General features: G+C 40.8%; 1 protein-coding gene across 1 annotated transcript in view; it reads right to left on the bottom strand.

Annotated features, from left to right (window-relative positions):
- Positions 1-20767, bottom strand: part of inpp4aa (inositol polyphosphate-4-phosphatase type I Aa) — a 28048-nt gene extending 7281 nt beyond the window's left edge. The window contains exons 1-17 of the mRNA XM_034694684.1: positions 20552-20767; positions 11341-11601; positions 11191-11235; positions 9460-9578; positions 9253-9369; positions 9014-9093; positions 8779-8896; positions 6845-6935; positions 6562-6709; positions 5677-5807; positions 4081-4185; positions 3868-3976; positions 3735-3752; positions 3428-3623; positions 831-1112; positions 592-739; positions 134-166 (exon numbers count right to left, since the gene is read on the bottom strand). Coding sequence (XP_034550575.1) covers positions 134-166; positions 592-739; positions 831-1112; positions 3428-3623; positions 3735-3752; positions 3868-3976; positions 4081-4185; positions 5677-5807; positions 6562-6709; positions 6845-6935; positions 8779-8896; positions 9014-9093; positions 9253-9369; positions 9460-9578; positions 11191-11235; positions 11341-11440 — 1840 coding nt within the window. The 5' untranslated portion in view covers positions 11441-11601; positions 20552-20767. The remainder of the gene's footprint in view (positions 1-133; positions 167-591; positions 740-830; positions 1113-3427; positions 3624-3734; positions 3753-3867; positions 3977-4080; positions 4186-5676; positions 5808-6561; positions 6710-6844; positions 6936-8778; positions 8897-9013; positions 9094-9252; positions 9370-9459; positions 9579-11190; positions 11236-11340; positions 11602-20551) is intronic.
- Between the last annotated feature and the right edge of the window lie 494 nt (positions 20768-21261).

Here is a 21261-nt window from a genome sequence, read left to right as displayed (position 1 = left end):
GCACATATTGTTAAATTGAAAAAATGTGCACAAGTCTTGTTAAACTGAGATGATGTTATAGATATCTTATTTTTGCAGTTTAATCCCCCTTCTTGTTATATGGAATGATTTATAAAGGCAGTAGTGCTCTCACCTGGGGACGCCTTTTCTACCTCTGGGCTTCTGTCTATAAACAAGAGGAAATAAAGAACATTTAGATTAGCTGAGATTAGAAGAGCTGCAAAGTACTGTTTTATTTGAGCTCCAAACATCCAGAAACACATAAGTAGTGAACACAACTATAAGACTGAGCTCACAGATGATAAACAGGATGTGAAAGGCATACAGAAGTCTGTTGAAGGGATGATGATGATGATGACAGATGAATAGATGGGTGGATGGAGAGGTTAATGGAGGATGAAGTGATGGTTGTCATGCTCACCATTTATCTGGAAAGCCTTTTGTTACTATGGATACTTCATGAGAGTGACATGTTGAATATAAGGCCTATCACCTCTGCTCTCAGCAGGGGTGCATGATTTGGCCTTTTTCACGCACCACACAGCCAAAAACCTCTCATGTATGCGTGTGTGTTTGTTTTTGTGTGTGTACCCTTCTTAACAGTGCTCGGCTCCTCTGTGGCAAGCTCGAAGACGTCCTCTGAGCTGCTGTCACTCTGTAGTTTGTCTCTCTGCAGCAGACTGTCCACCCTCTGAATCACACACTCCAGGCTCTTATCCACATTTAGCCAAACTTTCTCCTGCACACAAACACACACACCACAAAATCAGTCAGAATGAAATAAAAGCATTAACAGAGATATGAACGAAGCACATGAACTCTCCTCTTACCCACTCCTCCTCCTGCTGATCTGCCTGCAAAGAGGCGCGCTTGTTTTTACTCCCATCGCTGACGTCCGTGGGAGAAATACGACGGGACGGCGAGGTGGCAGCGCGAGACGGGGAGGTGGGGTTGCGGGAGGGGGAGCGCGATGGGGAACGAGAGGAGGGTGAGAGGGAGGAGGAGGATGGGGACGGGGTGCTTTGCAGGGTGATTTCTGGGCGGGCAGCTGCCAGCGCGAGGATGGCTGTGGAGAGCAACTTTGAGTCACACACGGTTACCAACTGACGAGTCTGCAGGGGGAGAAGAGGAGAGACATAAGAGCGTAAGAAATTCAGCTTAAGTTAATCTCTTTAGAAGGAAACAGTTCCAGAACAGAGTATAAATAAGAGTTTTCAAACCCCTATTTAATAAAGTTTAAACAGTGATGAGTGGTAATACTGAGGCTTCAAATTAAAAGCAATAGAAGGAAAAATATCTTCAAAATGCTGAAAAATTAAAGAAAATAAATCCTGGGATAAAAAATATCTAATTTGGGCTGGCAGTGGGTGCAAAAAAAATCCTGTACCATCATGTAAGAGAGGGAAAATATCTCTGCTTCTAACAAAAAACAACTATGTTCCAGTTTGAAGTCTCACTTAATGTACAGTGGGTACGGAAAGTATTCAGACCCCTTCATTTTTTCTACATTTTGTTATGTTACAGCCTTATTCCAAAATGGATTAAATTCATTTTTCCCTCATCACTCTACACACAATACTCCATAATGACAAAAGGAAAAATGTTTGGTAGAAATTTTTGCAAATGAATTAGAGATAAAACACTGAAATATCACATGTGCATAAGTATTCAGACCCTTTGCTTTGAAACTCAAAATTGAGCTCAGGTGCATCCTGTTTCCTCTGACCATCCTTGAAATGTTTCTACAACTTGATTGGAGTCCACCTGTGGTAAATTCAATTGATTGGACTTGATTTGGAAAGGCACACACCTGTCTATATAAGATTCCACAGTTGACAGTGCATGTCAGAGCACAAACCAATCCACAAAGTCGAAGGAATTGTCTGTAGACCTCTGAGACAGGATTGTATCCAGGCACAGATCTGGGGAACAGCACAGACAAAATTTCTGCTGCATTGAAGGTCCCAAAGAGCACAGTGGTGTCCATCATACGTAAATGAAAGAAGTTGAAATCACCAGGACTCTCCCTAGAGCTGGCCGCCTGGCCAAAATAAGCGATCGGGGGAGAAGGGCCATGTTCAGGGAGGTGACCAAGAACCCAACAGTCACTCTGACAGAGCTCCAGCGTTCCTCTGTGGAGATGGGAGAACCTTCCAGAAGGACAACCATCTCTGCAGCACTCCACAGATCAGGTCTTTATGGTAGAGGGGCCAGATGGAAGCCACTCCTCAGCACAAAGCACATGAAAGTTTGCCAATAGGAACCTAAAGGACTCTCAGACCATGAGAAACAACATTCTCTGGTCTGATGAAAGCAAAATTGAACTCTTTGGCCTGAATGTCTGGAGGAAACCAGGCACCGCTCATCATCTGGCAAATACCGTCCCTACAGTGAAGCATGGTGGTGGCAGCATCATGCTGTAGGGATGTTTTTCAGCGGCAGGAACTGGGAGACTAGTCAGGATCAAGGGAAGGATGAACGCAGCAAAGTACAGAGAGATTCTTGACGAAAACCTGCTCCAGAGCGATCTGGACCTCAAACTGCAGCAAAGGTTCACCTTCCAACAGGACAACGATCCTCAGTACACAGCCAAGATAACAAAGGAGTGGCTTCAGGACAAGTCTCTGAATGTCCTTGAGTAGCTCAGCCAGAGCCCGGACTTAAACCTGATTGAACATCTCTGAAAAGACCTGAGAATAGCTGTGCACTGACGCTCCCCATCCAACCTCATTGAATTTGAGAGGCTGTGCAAAGAAGAATGGGAGAAACTCCTCAAACCCAGGTGTGCTAAGCTTGTACCTTCATACCTGAGAAGACTGGAGGCTGTAATCACTGCCAAAGGAGCTTCAACAAAGTATTTAGTAAAGGGTCTGAATACCTTTGTACATGCGATATTTGAGTGTTTTATTTGTAATTAATTTGCAAAAATTTCTACAAAACATTTTTCACTTAGTCATTATGGAGTATTGTGTGTAGAATGTTGAGGGAAATAAGGCTGTAACATAACAAATGTAGAAAAAGTGAAGGGGTATGAATACTTTCCATACCCACTGTATAAAGTACAACAACGGTACAAAAATAAAGAGTAAAAAATAACCTTCTTAGTCTTGATGCATCAGTGTTTCTGTGACTCAGAGCTTTGCTGATGATGCTGCCTGTCTTAGTCTCATCTTCTCTGCAAGACTGAGAACATAGTCTTTTATCTGTTGTACTGTATTACATTCGCCCTTAATTTGTCTACACTCCACCGCTGATATCGACTTTGAAGACATTTTTAGCTCACAAGGACAGTTCGTTTTTTATCTAGGCAATAAGAGCTGAGATAAAAAGTCGAGATTGTGGAAGAATCAGTGAAAGCCTGAGGGAGAGAGGGAGTGAAAAAGAGATTGAACAGAGCAGAACTAGCACACGCCCTTCCCTCTCTTACCTTCTCTGTCAGGATGGCCAGCGTTCTCTCCAGAGCGTTGGCCGAGCGCTCCTTTGCAGCTCGAGACAGACGTTCAGTGTAGTAACACACTTGTGTCTTCAGAGTGTTTATCTGAGCGATCAACTCCTTTGCTTTCACAACATCCTGAGGCTGGTATGCCATTCCTTTGAGGCCAGAGCCGCCAGAGCTTTGTGAGCTGGATGTGTGTGTGTGACAGAGAAAATAAATAAAAGAGAAGGTAAATTAAAGAAAGCAGTGATGAGGAAAAAAATGCTAGAAATTTCAAATACATCACGTAGAAGCTCACCTGTCCTCCCCATGAGTGCTGATGGAGTTATACAAAATAAAAAAACACATAAAACAGATTGATAAGTTAATCATACAAACAAATCCACTATAAATACACAGAAAAAAACTTTTTTCTAATTTGCTCTACTCACTGTTTCCGAGCTTCCTCCAGCTTGTTCAGCATTTTTCGGAGACCGCAGCCTTTAAAGCCTTGATGATGTGCTGCAGGAGCACCAATAGTCACAACATCGTATGTCCGGTCTAAACAGAGGACAGCAGATAAACGAGGGTTAATAAACTGGAAGAACACTTCTATTGAATACTTGTAGTAGATGCAAACATATTGTGCGTGTGAAAATACTGACCATAGCCGGTCTCTCCCTGTACTCTCATCCTCTGGATGTGCAGGTTTGTAGGAATAAACTCCAACTTCCTCTCAGCTTTTAAGGTACTAGACTTAAAGGATGGACCTGGGGGGAAACAGAGAGGAGGAAAGAGGTTCTCTTTATGAAGATACAGCAGATTATTGATAAAGTGTAATTCTTCAAATTAAAATATAAACATTTAAAGGATGTGGGCTGGTAATCTTCTTCAGTGTCCCCATAAGTATATACAGGGCTCTCAAGTTTTGAACTCAGTTCAGAGTGAGATTTTGGCAGCAGGTAGCTATATATCTTTCTTTCTTTTTGATTAGCTGGTGCGTGGTAAGCTCATTCTGAACTCTACGGAGAACCCACTTGATTACTTCCTGTTCCACAGTTTAAGGAAAACCGACGCAACTTGGATAGCGTTGTCCTAGTAATTACTCTGCGTGATAAATACAAAGTGTGACGTGTGAGCGTGTGAAGAGGTTGAAATGCATGTGTCTAAAGCCCAATGCGGTAGACTTGAGAGCCCTGTATATACAATATTTTTTTTGCTTAAGACATCACACAGGAATTCTGAATATCATTTCAGAATATCAAAACTGTTGCAACAAAAGTTGTACATGAAGAAAAATATTAAAAGCAGAAGTACGAGACATCCAGCTTTCAGTCCCTTTCTTGTTAACACAGTACCATTGTCCTCTGAAGTCATGCTCAGGATGGGAAGCTCTAATGCTGGAGGTGTCAAACTGCTGTGTTACAGTTTGTGAGTCTTATACATTTAGATATAGAATATATATATATAATAGATGTATCACCAACTAAGCCAACTAAAAAGACCATAAAATAGTAAACTCTGAGTAAATCTCGTCATATTTCAAGGTATAACAACTCACTAGTTACAGTCAGACAACAGCTAGCATTAACATTCTGCTCCTTGCAGTAGTAGGTAACTATATTCTACATAAACCATCAGCTACAAAGTGACTGAAAGGTCATTTTAAAATTTGGGGGTGTAACACAATACATTAGGAGAGGCAAATACTCCTAGCTTACATTATGTAACGTATGTATTATGTATCATTATGTATCTAATAAGTCGTCAAATGTATAGTTTGACCTATCCTCTTTGGATTACATTAACAATTATCTCTCCTAATGCTTATGGAGAAGTGGTGACATAATACCTATCTTCAACTAACACTTAAACAACTACAGTACAACATTCTGTCAGCATTTTAACAACCTGAGTTTCATCAGAGGAAACTGGTTTCCTTAAGAAAACAGTAAATCGAGTTAAGCTAAAAAACATGAGATTCTGCACTTCTCATCATGAAAATGTATGGTTTTTTTTCACAACACCCAGTATTCAAAGTATTATTTGAATCCACACAAATTAGTGGATTCAGAGTCCTCGTTGAGATATCCTGTTGATGTGACGTCCTCAGGCCTGGAAATATCTCCCAAACGCATAGCTCTCCTTACCTCCTGTGATTAATTGACTTTGACATGTAAAATTGGTGGAGTGCTCCTGCATAATTATATGTCATGAATAGTTTGTGGATGCTGTTGTTATAAATAGCTTGTGGTTGTTACCTTTGTATTCGTGCAGGTCACTTATGGTCTCCTGGTAGGTAAGAATGATGGTCTGGTACTGAGTGATGATCTGCCTCCTGAGGTTCTCCCAACACGCAGACAGCTCACCTAGCTCTTCCAGCTCACACACCCTGCATGTAACACACACACACACACACACACACACACACACACACACACACACACACACACACACACACACACACACACACACACACACAAACACACATGCACATACAATAAAGACAAGCAGCGAATGACATTCTGACCTCATAGCTTCCAGAAATTCCAACTAAAACACCCACAATACAATAAACAGTCGGTAAGAATGTTAACAGTGGGAGTCCTAATCGTTAGTAATATATATTAAATTAATTAATTAATTAATAATATATGAAAAACACTAATTTAAGACATTCCACACACACACTGGCAAGAATGTGTTGTAAATAAGAATGGAATGTACTTCTGTGGGACGGCAAGATTAAGAAGAACTGAAATTACTTATAAACACATACTGCAATCAAGCTTTTTTTCACTTCATCAATCTCTCTTTCATTGTGAAGCACTAGATGCTTTTATCTCCCTTGGCTGCTTAATACAAAACAAAAAACATCCGGGAGTAAAACATCCTTCTTTGGTTACACACTCATTTGCAACCTGTGAAGAAATATAGAGCTGCAGCCAACTTAAGACTCATCAAGTCTGACACAATTTCAAGTCATGTGTTTTAAAATTAAAATCAAGAGTCCCAGTAGGGGTTGAGATCAGACTCAAGCACTAAACCCCTTAAGAGCAGGAGGTAGACATTGCTTTATTCCATGGGGTCTAACCAAAACACCCTACTGCTTCCCTGGCTCCGGTCAGACAGTTTTCAGACGTTACCTGACGGCATCTTCCTCCAGCAACAGCTTCACAAACTGTCGAGGAATGTGTAGGGAGAGTGCGCTCTCTGCCATCTGCTCCAGAATCCGGAGGTGGTTTCCGTCTGTGGTGGGGAAGCGATACGTTCTCGACATAACGCCCCCGAACACTGAACCAAACCAAAACACAACGTCACAGCTGTGAATCACTGTAACGTGGTCAACAATCCAGATGTCACATTTGATAAAACTCGTACACAAAGTCAAACAGGAGGTTTATTTTCAGTCACAGCAGACACACTCACCAGCCTTCAGCAGAGGGTCTTTACACAGAGATGAGGACTTGGATTTAATGCCCATGGATTCAGTCAGGCTTGCATCAACAGGGAGAACCATCTGACTCAAGCATACAAAGAAAATCCTGTTAATAACTCTCAGCCTCTGATCTGAGAGGACTTACTATATTATGTTATATTACATTATTATTTTTTACTACAACTCAAAGTCATATTACATACCCATATTTATTTTTATTTATTGCTTAATCTGCCATTACCAACCATAATCACACCATGTCAAACCACCACTACTGAAACATTTTTAATACGACCTGTAATTACTGCTATCTAATCTAAATTCCATTTGTAACATTGTATATATCTAAATTGTATTCTAGCTTTATTTATCTAGTTTTATTTTTACTTATTTTATTTTACTTATTGAAACTTCGTCTTGATTGTAGTTATGTCTGGGTTGCTGTAACAACTGAATCCCCCCCACCCCCACCCCACCCCCGGGGGATCAATAAAGTAATATCTTATCTTATCTTATCTTATCTTATCTTATCTTACTAAAACAAAATAAAACACAGAAACAGGCTGAAGGAAAATATACTCACTTGGGCAAAACAATTAATGCTAAATAGAAGTTCTACTGCTTCAATCTTTTTATCTAATGTTTACACGATTGTGCGCAGCTCTCCCCCAAAAAATCAGTCGTAGTTTTTACAAACTGAAGCTGATGACTTTTAAAATGTAATGACATCAAATTGTTTGTTTTCAGGACGTCAGTTTGGCTAAGCAGTTAAATTGCTGACATAGTGTGGAGGCTATAGTCCTAGAAGCAGGCGGCTTAGGTTTGATTCTGAGCGTGACCTTCGACCTATTTGATCCCTTGCTCTTTCCTACCATAGACTGTATAAAATATGGACGTAGTATCCGTGATGTCACCCATCTGTTCCTGAACTTTGTTTTGAAGCCAATCGACGGCAGCAGCAATATTGGAAATGTGGAACTCAACTAGGCATCATAGTGTGGCGTAAAGAGGCGGAGTTTGAGCACCCTAGCCAACAGCTATGTGTTCCCGTCCGGGAGTCCAGTCAGTCATGTCCTTATTTGGGCAAAAACTCGTAATCTTAATATCTTCTGAACCGCCGCGTTGGAAAAAAATTCACCCCCTGTACAGTGTGTGCCGATAGAGAAATTAGCTACAAAGAGCCAAGCTGTTTTTTGAACCAGGTCTGTAAACATGTTTATTAATGCTGCAAAGATCGCCTTTTTGAATGGGTGTGTATGTGGTTTATGGTGGTTCTGCAGCCAGCCTCAAGCGGATTCTCGATGAATTGCAGTTTATAACACTTCCGCATGGGCTTCATAGTTTGAGACCGGAGGTTGCTGCTTGTTTCCTACCCTATCCACGGTCCTATCCTCTCATTAAAGGCATTGAAGTCCGGAAATAAACTTTAAAAAACAGCTTCTTTTGTCAGACCAACACTCAAAAACTTAAATAACCTTTAATAAGAGAAAAAAAAATCAGCTGAGAAGCTGGTAATGAGTAATTCTTAGTATTTGGAATTGATCTATTTTTAGAATAGTTACTCATTGTTTCTTTCTGCTTGATCTATCATCAACTGATCATGTCCACATTAAAGGGGCAAAGTTGTACACATGTAGAAATCACAATTTCAGAAGCCGTTGTTCTTTTTCTGATGACAATATAAATTCTGGAAATGACGGCAAACTTCCCCTGACTTCCATTGAAGCAAGCAGTTAGCAATAAAGAGCTTCTGTACTTCTGAACTTCTGAACTTCTCGTTAACAGTGCTACTCTGACGGTAAGAAGCCAGAGCACAGCAAATACCTAAATCTGGTCCTGTGCCTATGGATTCGTTTGAAGTAGAATTTGCAGAGATTAGTCCAACTCTTTAAAAGTTTGTCCTGAAAGTTTCCATATCACTCACCCTTCCATTCACAGTGTCTCCTCTCTGTAATCTGGCCACAGGAGCCCTCTGCTCTCTCTTCTCCTCTATCTGCCAGGCAATGACAGTGATGTTCCCAACGCGCTCACTCTCCGACGACCTGATCCACAGTGACAACCAGTGAATTAAACGTCCCTAAGCCCAAATACATCAAGCCGTGTCATTCATTTTACAGCTGACAGAGTCAAACGAGCAGTCTCTCATGTCTGCCTGTTACCTGAGAGTCAGGTGCAGCCTGTGGTGTTTGTCCTGCAGCAGCTCTTTCACAGTAAACATGGACGAGCCGAGCATGTACATCTGTCACATGAAAGCACACAGGATTTAGAGGATTTCCACAGATGAGTGTGGACTGTTCAGGATTTAGTGTATAAAACTTCAGTCCTTTCCTGAGAGGAGATTTAAGGACAAGTGGAGTCAAGGTTTTTTGCAAGAGCTGATTCTTGTGTTTGAACTTACCGTGCCCTGTGAGCGGTCTTTCACATCGTAGACAGAAAGCTTGACCTGAGTCTGCTGAGTGATCATGGAGTCCTGGAAGAAGGCAACACTGCTCAGGAATATGGGGTTACTGGTGCCCTGAAGAAAGAGACAAAAGAGGGAGGTGAAAACACTTTAAACTCTCTAGAGAAGGCAGTGAGGGGAGGGGGGGAGTGAATCCTCATGTACCTCTATGATCTCCGTTTGAGCGTGCTTGGTCCAGAAGGCCTGAGGCGGAGTGGTGCAGCTGACGGCAACAAAGCTGGTTGGTTTACGGTCCAGAGAGGGAGTAACCAGCTCACTACAGGCTGCAGTGACATAAAAACACGGAAGGAGATTACAAACTGTGGGATTTAATAGTGGGCTGCTCACTAATCCCTGAGCATGGAGGGAATGTAATACAGTAGTTTTGAGTAGTGACTTGATGAGCTGCAGTTGTTTACATTCACGATTGAAGGTTGAACAAGGGATAAAAATGAAGGAAAGCCCTTTCATAGAAATGATGTAGTCACCTCTTCAGCATACAACACATCATCTGTCATCCTTCAAAGCAGCAGTGCATGTTTTTGGCACAGTTGGAACAGCTGTAAACACAATATTCACATACACTATATGTCCAAAAGCCAGTGGACAGTCTCTCTAATCATGACTCTATAGGTGCATTTCAACCAGAAGTTCCAGGAACTTTAGCCACCGGAACTATTCTTCCAGGAACTAAGGTAAGCTCTTCCAGGTACTTACTGCTGCACTTTCTGTAAAAAGGCGCATGAAAATAAGCCTGTAGCTATGAAGGCAAATATATGAGTTGTAAAGAACTCAATGCCTTCGATAGTGGTGCTGTCATAAGATGCAACCTTTGCTAACAAAATAGTTAGGTATATTTTTGCCCTGCTATATGCCACCTGGTCATTGTGATATAAAAGTTTCAGTTAACAACAGCAGCTCAGCCACAAAGTAGAAGACGAAAATCGCAGGGATGGACCAACCAGTGCTCAAAGGCATAAAACAAGCCTATCATTTATCGCATCACACACTAGAGCCACAAACTGCCTTTGGATAGACTTTGCATCTGAAGCTTTATGAAATGGACAGTTATAGCCTCACAACATGATGCTCAAGACGCCAACATTTTGCCCACTGAGGCGTGAAGTGAAGCAAACTGCAACTTGACTCCAGAGAGCAGCATAATTGTGTTTGCTGGAGTGATGAAGCATTCCTCATTATGGTTTGGCTGATACCAGGATGATGTGGATGGTTAACAAAGGCGAGTTGAGTTTAAGTGAAGTGTCTCCTTTATACAACAGAATAAAATGAAAGTTTAGCATATCTGTTGCTCCCAAATTTAATTATAAGAGACGAACATTTCTAGTACTACTGTGTGCCTGTGCACAACAGAGGTCAATGAAGGCATTACCACTGGATGAATCTGATGTAGAGGAACTCAATTGGCCTGCACAGATCCTCGACCTCAACCCGACCAAACAGCAAGGGATTTTTGCTGATTTTATCGGCAAGTTAATTATGGGCTTTTGTTTGAGGGAGGGGACATCAATACCCTGGCTCCACCAAAGGATCCCTGTTATGCAGACTCTGGTTCCAACAATCTCCTCTATCCCTCTTTCTAACCCCAACTCGGTCAAGGCAGATGGCTGTCTAACACAAATCTGGTTCTGCTCAGATTTCTGCCTGTCAAAAGGACATTTTTCCTTGCCTAAATGCTGCAAAGTGCTCTGCTTATTGTGGATTAAGATGAGATAAGACAGATGTCCAGCCAGTAAGATGAGACTGGCTCTTATCCTCTCTTGATGTTGGGTCTTTTTTATTAATTAACTCTCCATCTTTTTTTATGATCAGTGGTTACACACAGTTTGATCCATGCAGTGTGCAGCATTGTGTCTCTGTGTAGCCTCTTGGACTTACCCACGCTGAACTCCAGCACTGGCTCGTCTGGATCCTGACTGTTGCCTGTAAGATAAAGAGAAAGAGGAAGGGGGGATGTTTTTTTCCTCATCCTGCTATTTCATCATCAGTGAAACACAAGGGTTGCCATGGTTGCAGTTACTTGGTTACCTGAGAGAGCCAGCCCCATCATCTCAGACGAGAGATCAAAGGTGTTGGCCCGGTAGACCGACCATGGCCGATGGCGGGGGCTGCGCTCCTTCCCGGACATGGCTTGGTTCACGTCAGGGCTGAGGGTGGACTTTACAGTAGAAGGGCTGAGAGGTGCAGCGTAGATCAGACTCAAACTCTTTTGTCTTCTGGTTCTCTGAGGGTAACGTTTGTCCTTGTGTGTTGAATTGAGCTGCACTCACACCTTTGTCAATGAGGAAACTGAAAGAAAGAAAATAAAACAACAAAGTGATAATCTTTTCTCGCCATTAAAACTGACGTGACATATTTCATTTTGAGACATGTGTTCATCAAAATGTCAGCGAAGCTCAGAAAATTAGAAAATTGCTCATAATTGGCTTCATTCAGGCAGCATCACATTACAGCCATCAGTATACAGCGTTAAAGCAATGAATCACTCATAGAAGATTTGCTATGATGCTCGAGGCGGAGATCAATAACGTGTAAGAGGTTTTGTAGTGTCTCACAGTGCTTGACGTCTCTCTCATTCCTATAAAAACGTGCTAATAAAGTCAGTGGAAAGAATTCTGAGGCAAAGTGTGACTTTTCACACATCTGCAGGATGTGAAACACTGCAGCAGATTGAATCCTCACTTTTCATTTCTTGCTGCTACTTTTACTTTCTGACTAATGACTAATGTAAGAAATAAAATACACAGGAAAATGATGATGAAGTGAGTGCCACTGTTGTGTATTTGGAACCTGAGCAAATCTACTTCAGATATGCTTCTTCTAAGAATACATAGAGAGCATCAGTTTTTCAGAAGTAGCTTTGTGAACACTGTGGGAATGATCTTGCATAGATTCTTAGCATCTAGACTAAATATTTGATATGTTGGTGCCTTGTTTCTGTTAAATAAGGACATTTTAAGTGTAAGTGCTTGCTTCTAAACAGTGCCAAGTAGCAGCCCCTACAGAATAATTTGTGTTCCACAAAAAATCAGAGTACAGTGTTTGTTGTTGCATCATCCCCTGAGGAGCATGACTTTTCTCTCAGTTATCCTAATCTGTTTTAAGAACTTTCAGAAGAGATTCATGTCCTAAGTGTTTACTTATTTGAATTCTGATGAGTCAACTTGGTAAGAAAGCACTCAGAAACCAGTCAAAATTTAGTACAATTTATCTGAAACAGCTAAACACAGGATTAGCCGTGTGTGGCTCCAACAGCCTTCAGTCCCCCTTAGAGGTTAACATCCACATGTCTGTGCTGGTTACTCATTGCTTCAGTCGAGTGGTTTTATGCCAGTTTAACCATATAATTCTAAAAAGTATCAATAATTTGTTAATCAACTAGTTCTAGAGCCGGCTAGCTGGAGTGACAACATGTCATTGTTTTGTAGACTAAACGGGCACATCGTTAATCTGTTCAGTAGAGGATCCAAATGTAGAATTTTTCAGAGAGCTGACAAGGAGAGAGGTGCCAGAGAGATGGGAAATAACAGAGCACCCTGGTTGGACCAAGCGGCAACCTTCGGTCTAAAAATACGAGTCCGATGTGGAAGTGCTAAAAACTGCAGTTCATCAAGGATCCGCTTGAGGCTGGCTCCAGAAGTACCAGAAACCACATTCACACCAATTCAAAAAAGACGATCTTTACAGCAGAAATAAACATGTTTACAGCCTAGTACAAAAAGACAAGTGTAGTCTGGATAGCTCATTTCTCGATCGGCACACACTGTGAGGGGGGTTAATATTTTTCTAATGCGGCAATTTCGAAGATAGTGAGATTACGAGTCTTCCAATGAGAGGCACAGCTGACTTGATTGACAGGCAGGAACACTGTAGCTGTTGGCTAGGAGACTCAAAGCCGGCCTCTCAATGTCACAATCGCTCGACAGCAGCAATATGGCTGCCGCCGCCGCCGATTGGCCTCAAAACAGCTCTTCAGAAACAGATGGTTGACGTCACGGATCCTACGTCCGTATTTTATACAGTCTCTGGGTTGGACTCAAAACACAGAGGTTGTGTGGACAAGGACCACAAGTGCACACCACCTGTAACATGAGGAACTGTCATCAGGGGAACATGAATGTCAACAGTGTTTTCTAAATCTTTACCACATGTCAATTCAAAGTGCTCATAAATATTACATTTTCATAAGCATCTAAAAGATCGTGGGGCCATCAAGATCTGGGATTATCCTCAGGGAGACTTGAACAGAAAAGCCAAACTTGGATTCAAACCGAAGCTGGGCAAATAATCGTAATTTCATAAAATCACAAAATGAGCGTATGAGTCTGAATTTCAGCAATAAAAAAGAAAAGTCAACCAAAGCTTTTTCAAAGTGATGGAGGCCTGGTTATAATGAACTTCAAGCTAGCTATCTGGTACCCTTAGATTAATTGATGCCAAATAAATGGTGGGAAAAAAACACATTTTGGGTATTTATTCCGGATTCAGGAGGGACATGATTCAAATGTAGGAATTGTGTAGAACAGAAGCAACAGCAGGCACACACTTTACAGCCACCCTTACAACTCTTGTAAGGGCCTAACTAACAACATATGAAAGCTCAAATACATATTTTTTCAGGATGGAAAATTACTCTGATCAATTATCACTGCCAAGACACAGCTCTTAATGCAAAAGCATCACTTCAGTGGGCTGCTTATGTTTTTTACCAAGCTAACTCTATACCTGCCAAAATTATGTGTAACAGTGAGAGGGCAGGAAGCTACAGCCATGCCAAGTGTGGCACACGGTGGACACTGGGAGGAAACACTGACGCGAGAGTGGGAATCAGCCACAAGACGAGCAAGCTGTCAGCTTGTTGATTCAGTTCCTGTAAAGCACCGGTGAGCACAAATATGATCAACAGAAGAGTGAGATGAGGACGGAAAGAGAAATATGAAACATCAAAAGGTTGCGTGAAGAAAATGTGAAAGGTGAAGAGGGGTGAAAAAGTGATCTGATGATGACTCATCTGAGCTGAAAAGCTGCTGCAGACGGCTGAAAGAGCTAAATGTTAACATGTCATGTGGCGTGTCAGATTCAGCTACATTTTACTGTTAACTACTTGAGTGAATATACAATACAAATATCCACCTTCCTTTACACAGAGTGTTCAAAAAATTTCCTTGAATCCTTTCCTTAGCCCAGATGTACACAGACCAGTTAAACTGAGGAAATATCTAGCACTGTACGGGTGTGTGTACGTCTTGTGTGTGTCTCTGTGTGTTGATACGACACTGACAAAAGAACACAAGTGAGTATGTTCGGTACTGTGCATTCATGTGTTAAGATTTCTGCAATGGAGGTCTATTTTTACATGTGAATCAGTTATGACGTCACACGCCACTTGCAAATAAAAACCCACTCCAACTGAACACACACACACACACACACACACACTAACACACACACACACACACGCTTAGGTTACATATGGGGACATTATGGAAACTTACTTCAATTTTCTGGACATCTATGCTAACCTAACCACAACTTGGCTAACCTAACCTAAGCCTTACCCTAACCAGTGACCCACAAATCTGTGTTGTTGTTTTTGTTTGTTTCATTTGGGGGCACATCCACTGTCCCAATTTGTTAAAGGACCCCCAAATGTAAGATAAGAATACAGACAGACAGACAGAGGTGGAAATATCGTTCAGGTCCCTGACATGATGTATCTATGATGACAACAACCACATTGAACAAAATTCAATGACAAATCTGCCAATAATGCTTCTTCATAATTGACCATTGTTAGTGTATATACACGCACGCACACACACACACACACACACACACACACACACACACACACACACACACACACACACACACACACACACACACACACACACACACACACACACACACACGGAAGTCAGAGGTCATGGACAGGGACACTAACAAAAAGAAACTTAAAACCCTCAAATACAAACAAATGTAAGGCCTTTGGGGTCTAAAAGGTGGAGTGGAGGTGTAAAGCTCCACAGCCATCCACTAATTCTACTACAAAGAGTAGACAAACTAAGGAAATGGCCTAAACCAACTGTAATCTGCAAAAAAAAAACTCTCCTGAGAGATCAATCCTCTTTTTAATTATCCTTTTGCCACCCTCCTTCCCTCCACAATACATCCACAAACATTCACACTTTCTCACAACACACTCTTCAAACAAAACCCAGAGGAAACAACTGAAGGTGTTGTCTTCTCTGTTGCACACCCCTAACCGAGGGAAAGGAGCTCCTTTTATTGAGCAGCCAGGCTGATGAGCTCAAGCTGGGTGCAATGAGGGCAGGTGCTCTCAATGATGGGCTCGTTAGGAGCCCTGGAGGTCACAGACTACCTCCATCTGTAACACACCCCTTGATGACCCAAAAAAGCAAACTAGACTAGTAACATCAGATTTGACCATCAATATTTGGTTGCTTCATATGTCTGAAACCACTGGGGGGTAGGTGCCAGTTGCAGTGATTAACTACATACTGCTGGAGCAACCTTAAATTACATTCTATATAAATATTAGTTTTTATAAAGTCAAAACTAATGCATTATAACACCCCCTACTACTGTGTAAACACAACAAATAATCAGCATAGTGACACAGGGGAAATCCAAAGTGTGAGTGTGATGATGTTTTTGGCCAGTATAATCTCCATTTTGGTTCCTTCATGTGAGACCAAAACAGATGACATTACAGCGTGAAGCTCTGCCTCATTAAGCTGCGAGGGCGTCATTGTCAGTGGGGGCTGTCTATAAAATGCTGTAATCTACACGTCCTGGAGCACAGCGTGGAGCTCTCTGAAACACTATGTGGATCTAATGCAAAACCACAGGGAGCCAAGATCATCATCATCACTGCATCTGTCTAACAGTCATAAGCGACATGCTTGAAGGGAGAGGAAATGCCCAGGACTGCTGCTGAGACGATTAGTCAATTTACAGCTTTATCAGAGGATGGAAATCTAATTAGCAACAACTTGGTGATTGTTAAATCATTTAAGTAAGTTATCCAAGAAATGAAGGCAACAATCTCTGGTTTCACCTCTTCTGGACTTGCTGTACTTTATTTGTATTCATACTTTGTTGTTTTTATGTCATCACAAGCTATCTTTGATTTTGGACTGTAGGTCGGACAAAACTAGAAACCTTTCAACATCCAGTTAGAAAACTGTAGACGGCGTTTTCACATTTTTTAAACCATTAAAGGAATATGCGACCTGCTGAACAACACCTAACACCTGACTGAAGATAAAACATTCAGCAAGAAAATATATATCAGAAATTTAAGATTTTTTTAAGAGATTTAAGAGAGATATACTTTATTTGATCCCCCATTGGGGAAAATGTTTTTGTTACAGCAGCTTACAACACGGGACAGGGGAATATAGCAATGTACTTACATAGTTAAAGATATAAAAACAACAATAGAATAAAATAAAACTAGAATAAAATAAAATAAACTAGAATAAAATAAAATAAACTAGCATAAAATAAAATAAACTAGAATAAAATAAACTAGAATAAAATGAAATAGAATAAATTATGGCAAATATTACAGATATATACACACTATGTACACTTCTATCTGATGAATAGATAGAATAATTTAAGTTCATCTATGATTTATGCTTGTAGTTGGTTTTAAAAGGACAGAATAATATGGCCCCTAACAATATCCTAGAAACACACATCTTTAATAGTCAAAAACCCCAAATATGAACTATGTTATGATGTTATGATAATATAGAGAAATATATAGCTGGAACTATCCATGATATTATCGGCATGACATCTTTATTGGCAGATAATAACTAAAAAAGTGAATCGTCGATATTGACAGCTTTGACATTTTCTGCTGATGTGCATATCTGATAAAGCATTTATTATACACATGCAATGACAACGTCTGTGCACCAACATCAAGCTTCAACATGTCAGCTGTATGGAAGCATTTTGAAGTGTTGGAAACTGAAAGCAAAAACAGCTATTTAAATGTTTGTAAAGCCCAGCTGATGCAAGGAGGAGCAACACAACACTCTTTCAACACAACCAATTTAACTGTCCATCTCAAGAACCGTCCTCCTGAAAAGCATCAAGAGTTTCTGAAAAGTAAGAACATAACAGCATCGGTCCTGAAGAAAACCTGTCAGCAGTCTCTACTTCAGTCATTTAGCAAAGCTAAGAAATATTGCAGAGACCACCCAAAGGTAAAGGAGCTTAACAAAAAAGCCCACTGAATTCTTTACTCCAAGTAACCAGTCTCTCAGTGCGGATGAAGATGCAGGCTTATGATGTTCTTTGAGCCTCACTATGCCTTACTTTTCAGATGTAGCCTTACATGAACTGCAAAGCTTCGTCTGCTCATATTAGCTTCACCACAGACATCTGGACATCGAGTGGAGATCCTTTCAGCATGTTGAGCCGCACTGCCCAGTGGATTGACAACATGTAATCCATAGCAATTCTCAGACTTTCACAATAAGTGTAACAAGTGAATTTTGATAAAGGAGAGGCTTAGTGTGCTTTGCAGTCAAAAGATGGTGTGTGTGTAAGAGTTTAAAAATCTGGACATAACGGCTAGTGCCAAAAATCTAATAACTGGCATGCCTATAGGAAGCAAAGAGTGGTTGTTATTTCTGCTTAAAAAAGCATCAAATTCATCATTGATATAGTTTCCAATCGATTCACTTGGTAACTAGAAAGTCAAATATATTATGACAAAAATCTTATTCATCAGATATGAAAGGAGATCTTTTTGAAGTGCTTGTTTGAGTCCAACATGTGGACGTTTGAAACACATTTATACAATGAACAGCAGCTATTTTAGTGTGTTTGTGATGTTAGATGCTGGTAAATATTGTCATTCCTCCTAACAAAAGGCTGATGTTAATAACCAGTTTCTGAACAGTGATAGTTGTTTTAGAACAATAGTTCTGTAGCAACAACAATAGTAATTATTATTTTAATCATTGCTTTAACATTTATTTATCTTATTTATTTATGTATTCATCTGATCGTGTTAACGCTACCTTATTTTTTAACTTTTCTTTCCACTATTACTTATTTTATTAATTTTACTCTATTTTATTCTATTTTTAAGTGTTTTATTTATAATCATGCTTTTTATAATTTTACCATTGCTGTTGTTTTCTGTCTCTGTTATTCTGTGAAGCACTTTGGGCTGCATGTTTCTATGTCTGAAAGGTGCTATATAAATAAAGTTGAGTTGAGTTGAGTTGAGTTATGGTGCCTTTTCATTGCTATCATTCATGTTAGCATAAGTCTGAGCAGCCTCACAGCTGCTGCTCGTTCAGTGACCTCTGACTTTGAAGCAAAGAGGGTCATGCAGTGGGATGGTTGTTTCAGTAGTTCTATGGATTTAAGTGAAGAGGACAAATAGTCTTGTGCAGTTAGAAAGTAAGGGGAGCTGTTTGTGAGCAGAAAGGGAGGATTCAGGTGTTCCTTGTGGTAGACCGTCCTCTGGGGAAGGTCTGGAAGTAAAACTGACCCAGTTAGTCCGGCTGGCTGCCAGCACACAGCTGGCCCCCTGCAGATGCTGTCACTACCGGCTGCACTGCAGAGCTTTTCTCCCACATATCCTTTTTCATAAATCAACCACCTCCCTCATGGCTTTAACTCTCAGGGTCTCATATCCCTCTTTTTTCTGCTTTGTCATCAACCCTTCCCCCAATCTTTATCTCCAATTATCTCTCCTTCTTCCCTGTGTCCCTCTATAACCCTGCTGCTCCTCTCAATTTCAGCATATATTGATCCTGATTCAGTCCAGAGCTGAGCTGTTCAGATCTGCAGTCCCTTGAGTCTGATTGACAATCGCCAACTTGATGCATTAGTCCTGGACACGTGGACGGCTGACTCCATCCAGAGCGACTGCTTTCTGATTTGATTGATTAAAAAGGAGGAGAACATGCAAAGCAGTTTATTCCTATGAGAAGAACATATAGCGGACGGTAAACTAAGCCCAAGAAAGAGACCCTTGGAGAAGATGATGATAATGAACTCTTGCTGAAGCACAAAGGCCACAGGGGAATTTCCCTATGGGGATAATTCAGCACATATTATTGCATCATATCATATCATATCATATCATATCATACCTTATTGTAGATCGTATGATATGATATCATATTGTATTGTTTCGTATCCTATTGTATTGTATCGTCTGGTATGTTATCATACTGTATTGTGTCCTATCATATCGAATCATGTCATAATGTCTCCTAACACCACATATAGTAAAACATCGTATTGCACCATACTGTATCTTATCATATTGAATCTTACTATATTATATTGCACTGTATAATGTTACTGTATCATATTGTAGCACTGTGGCCTACTGTACTGTAAGTATCACTGTGATGCTACAGATTCACACTCTGAGTTATGGGCTTGTTTAGAAGTCTTCCTTAGCTGATTCATCATCAAATCCTCATGAAAACAAGCCCTCCAGCACACACAGATGCAATTATTCAAAGATGAGACACTCTGGGGTGAAACAAAGACGACCTCAGCATATTTTAATCTCTATTCTGTTATCAAATGAGTGAAAACTATGATTCAACAGATCAAATCCAATCCTTCACGCTCTGTTGAGAGCATCTGCGTGGCCTGGGCATAGCGTGATACTTTCTTCATGAGCACTACATTAGGTTTTAGATGCAATAGGTCTTAAAAAAACAAAACAAATATGGAACATTATTCTCCATAATCCTGAGCCAACACTGACCTAGCCCTACAAACCTGCATGAAACCGGGTGTCATCCAGTCTGTTTACCAGGCTGAAATCGTGGGAGGAAAAACACAGGAACAGAGGCCAAAGCTGTACATCTATTTATGGCACCATACTATAAATATATGGATGGATCTTTTTTTTCCTACTGTCACACGGACAATAACAAATATTGCGTCATGATATCTGCTGATGCTCATACAGTGATGCTACTGCATGATGCTGCAGGATGTACACCTCGTTCAGCACAGTTAAAGACACATTATGTATTGAAACAAACCAAATTAAATCCACATTTGAGTCCTTGCTGGTGGCTGTTCTCATGACTGTTCTGATCCCCTTACGATATGCAGCTCTCATTAGAGAGGTGGCATCTGGACACACGCCCTGTTCAAAGGAAATGATGACATGACAAATGCTGAACACAATCAGACAATAACAATCACATACCGTTATGAGAAATGTGAAGGTTTCTGTTCATGTTGATGCGCATCCTGCTTCCACACTCGACGATGTCTGCAGTCAAGACTCGCCCTGACTCCCTCTGACACATCGAGACGTAATTCCTCCTTTGGGTGCAGTACCTCCTCAGTCCACTAGGGGGTGCCGACGGACTGATGTGCTGCTCAGACTCATAGCTCAGACTGCATCAACACCATCAACACAAAGCCCTCATGCTGGTTGTGGTACATGTGTGGGATAGGGAATTGTACGGTGGCCCTGAAAGACAAAACATATTTACAAAAGATGAAACACTTTTACAAAGTTGGAGACAAATTTACATTTTGGAAAACATTTTTACATTTTATAAAACAAAGTTACATCAGCAAAACACTTTTACCAAGGCCAAAACTAATTTTCATTTAAGAAAACAAATTTACAAAAAGTGAAACACTTTTACCAAGTTGGAGACAAATTTACAAACAATGGACCACTTTTACCATTAAGTCTGACTCCATTTAGTCTGACTCCTTTTAGCCTGACTCCGTTTAGCCTGACTCCTTTTAGCCTGACTCCGTTTAGCCTGACTCCTTTTAGCCTGACTCCGTTTAGCCTGACTCCTTTTAGCCTGACTCCGTTTAGCCTGAGGCGATGTGGTCTGAGGCCGCTTCAACTGAATTCTGACCATAGACTGTATAAAATATGGACGTAGTATCCGT

The sequence above is a fragment of the Notolabrus celidotus genome, chromosome 10 (genome assembly GCF_009762535.1).
Source record: "Notolabrus celidotus isolate fNotCel1 chromosome 10, fNotCel1.pri, whole genome shotgun sequence".
NCBI classification, from domain to species: domain Eukaryota; kingdom Metazoa; phylum Chordata; class Actinopteri; order Labriformes; family Labridae; genus Notolabrus; species Notolabrus celidotus.
Note: the sequence above shows the minus strand (reverse complement) of the source record. Positions and strands in the feature narration are given on the sequence as shown.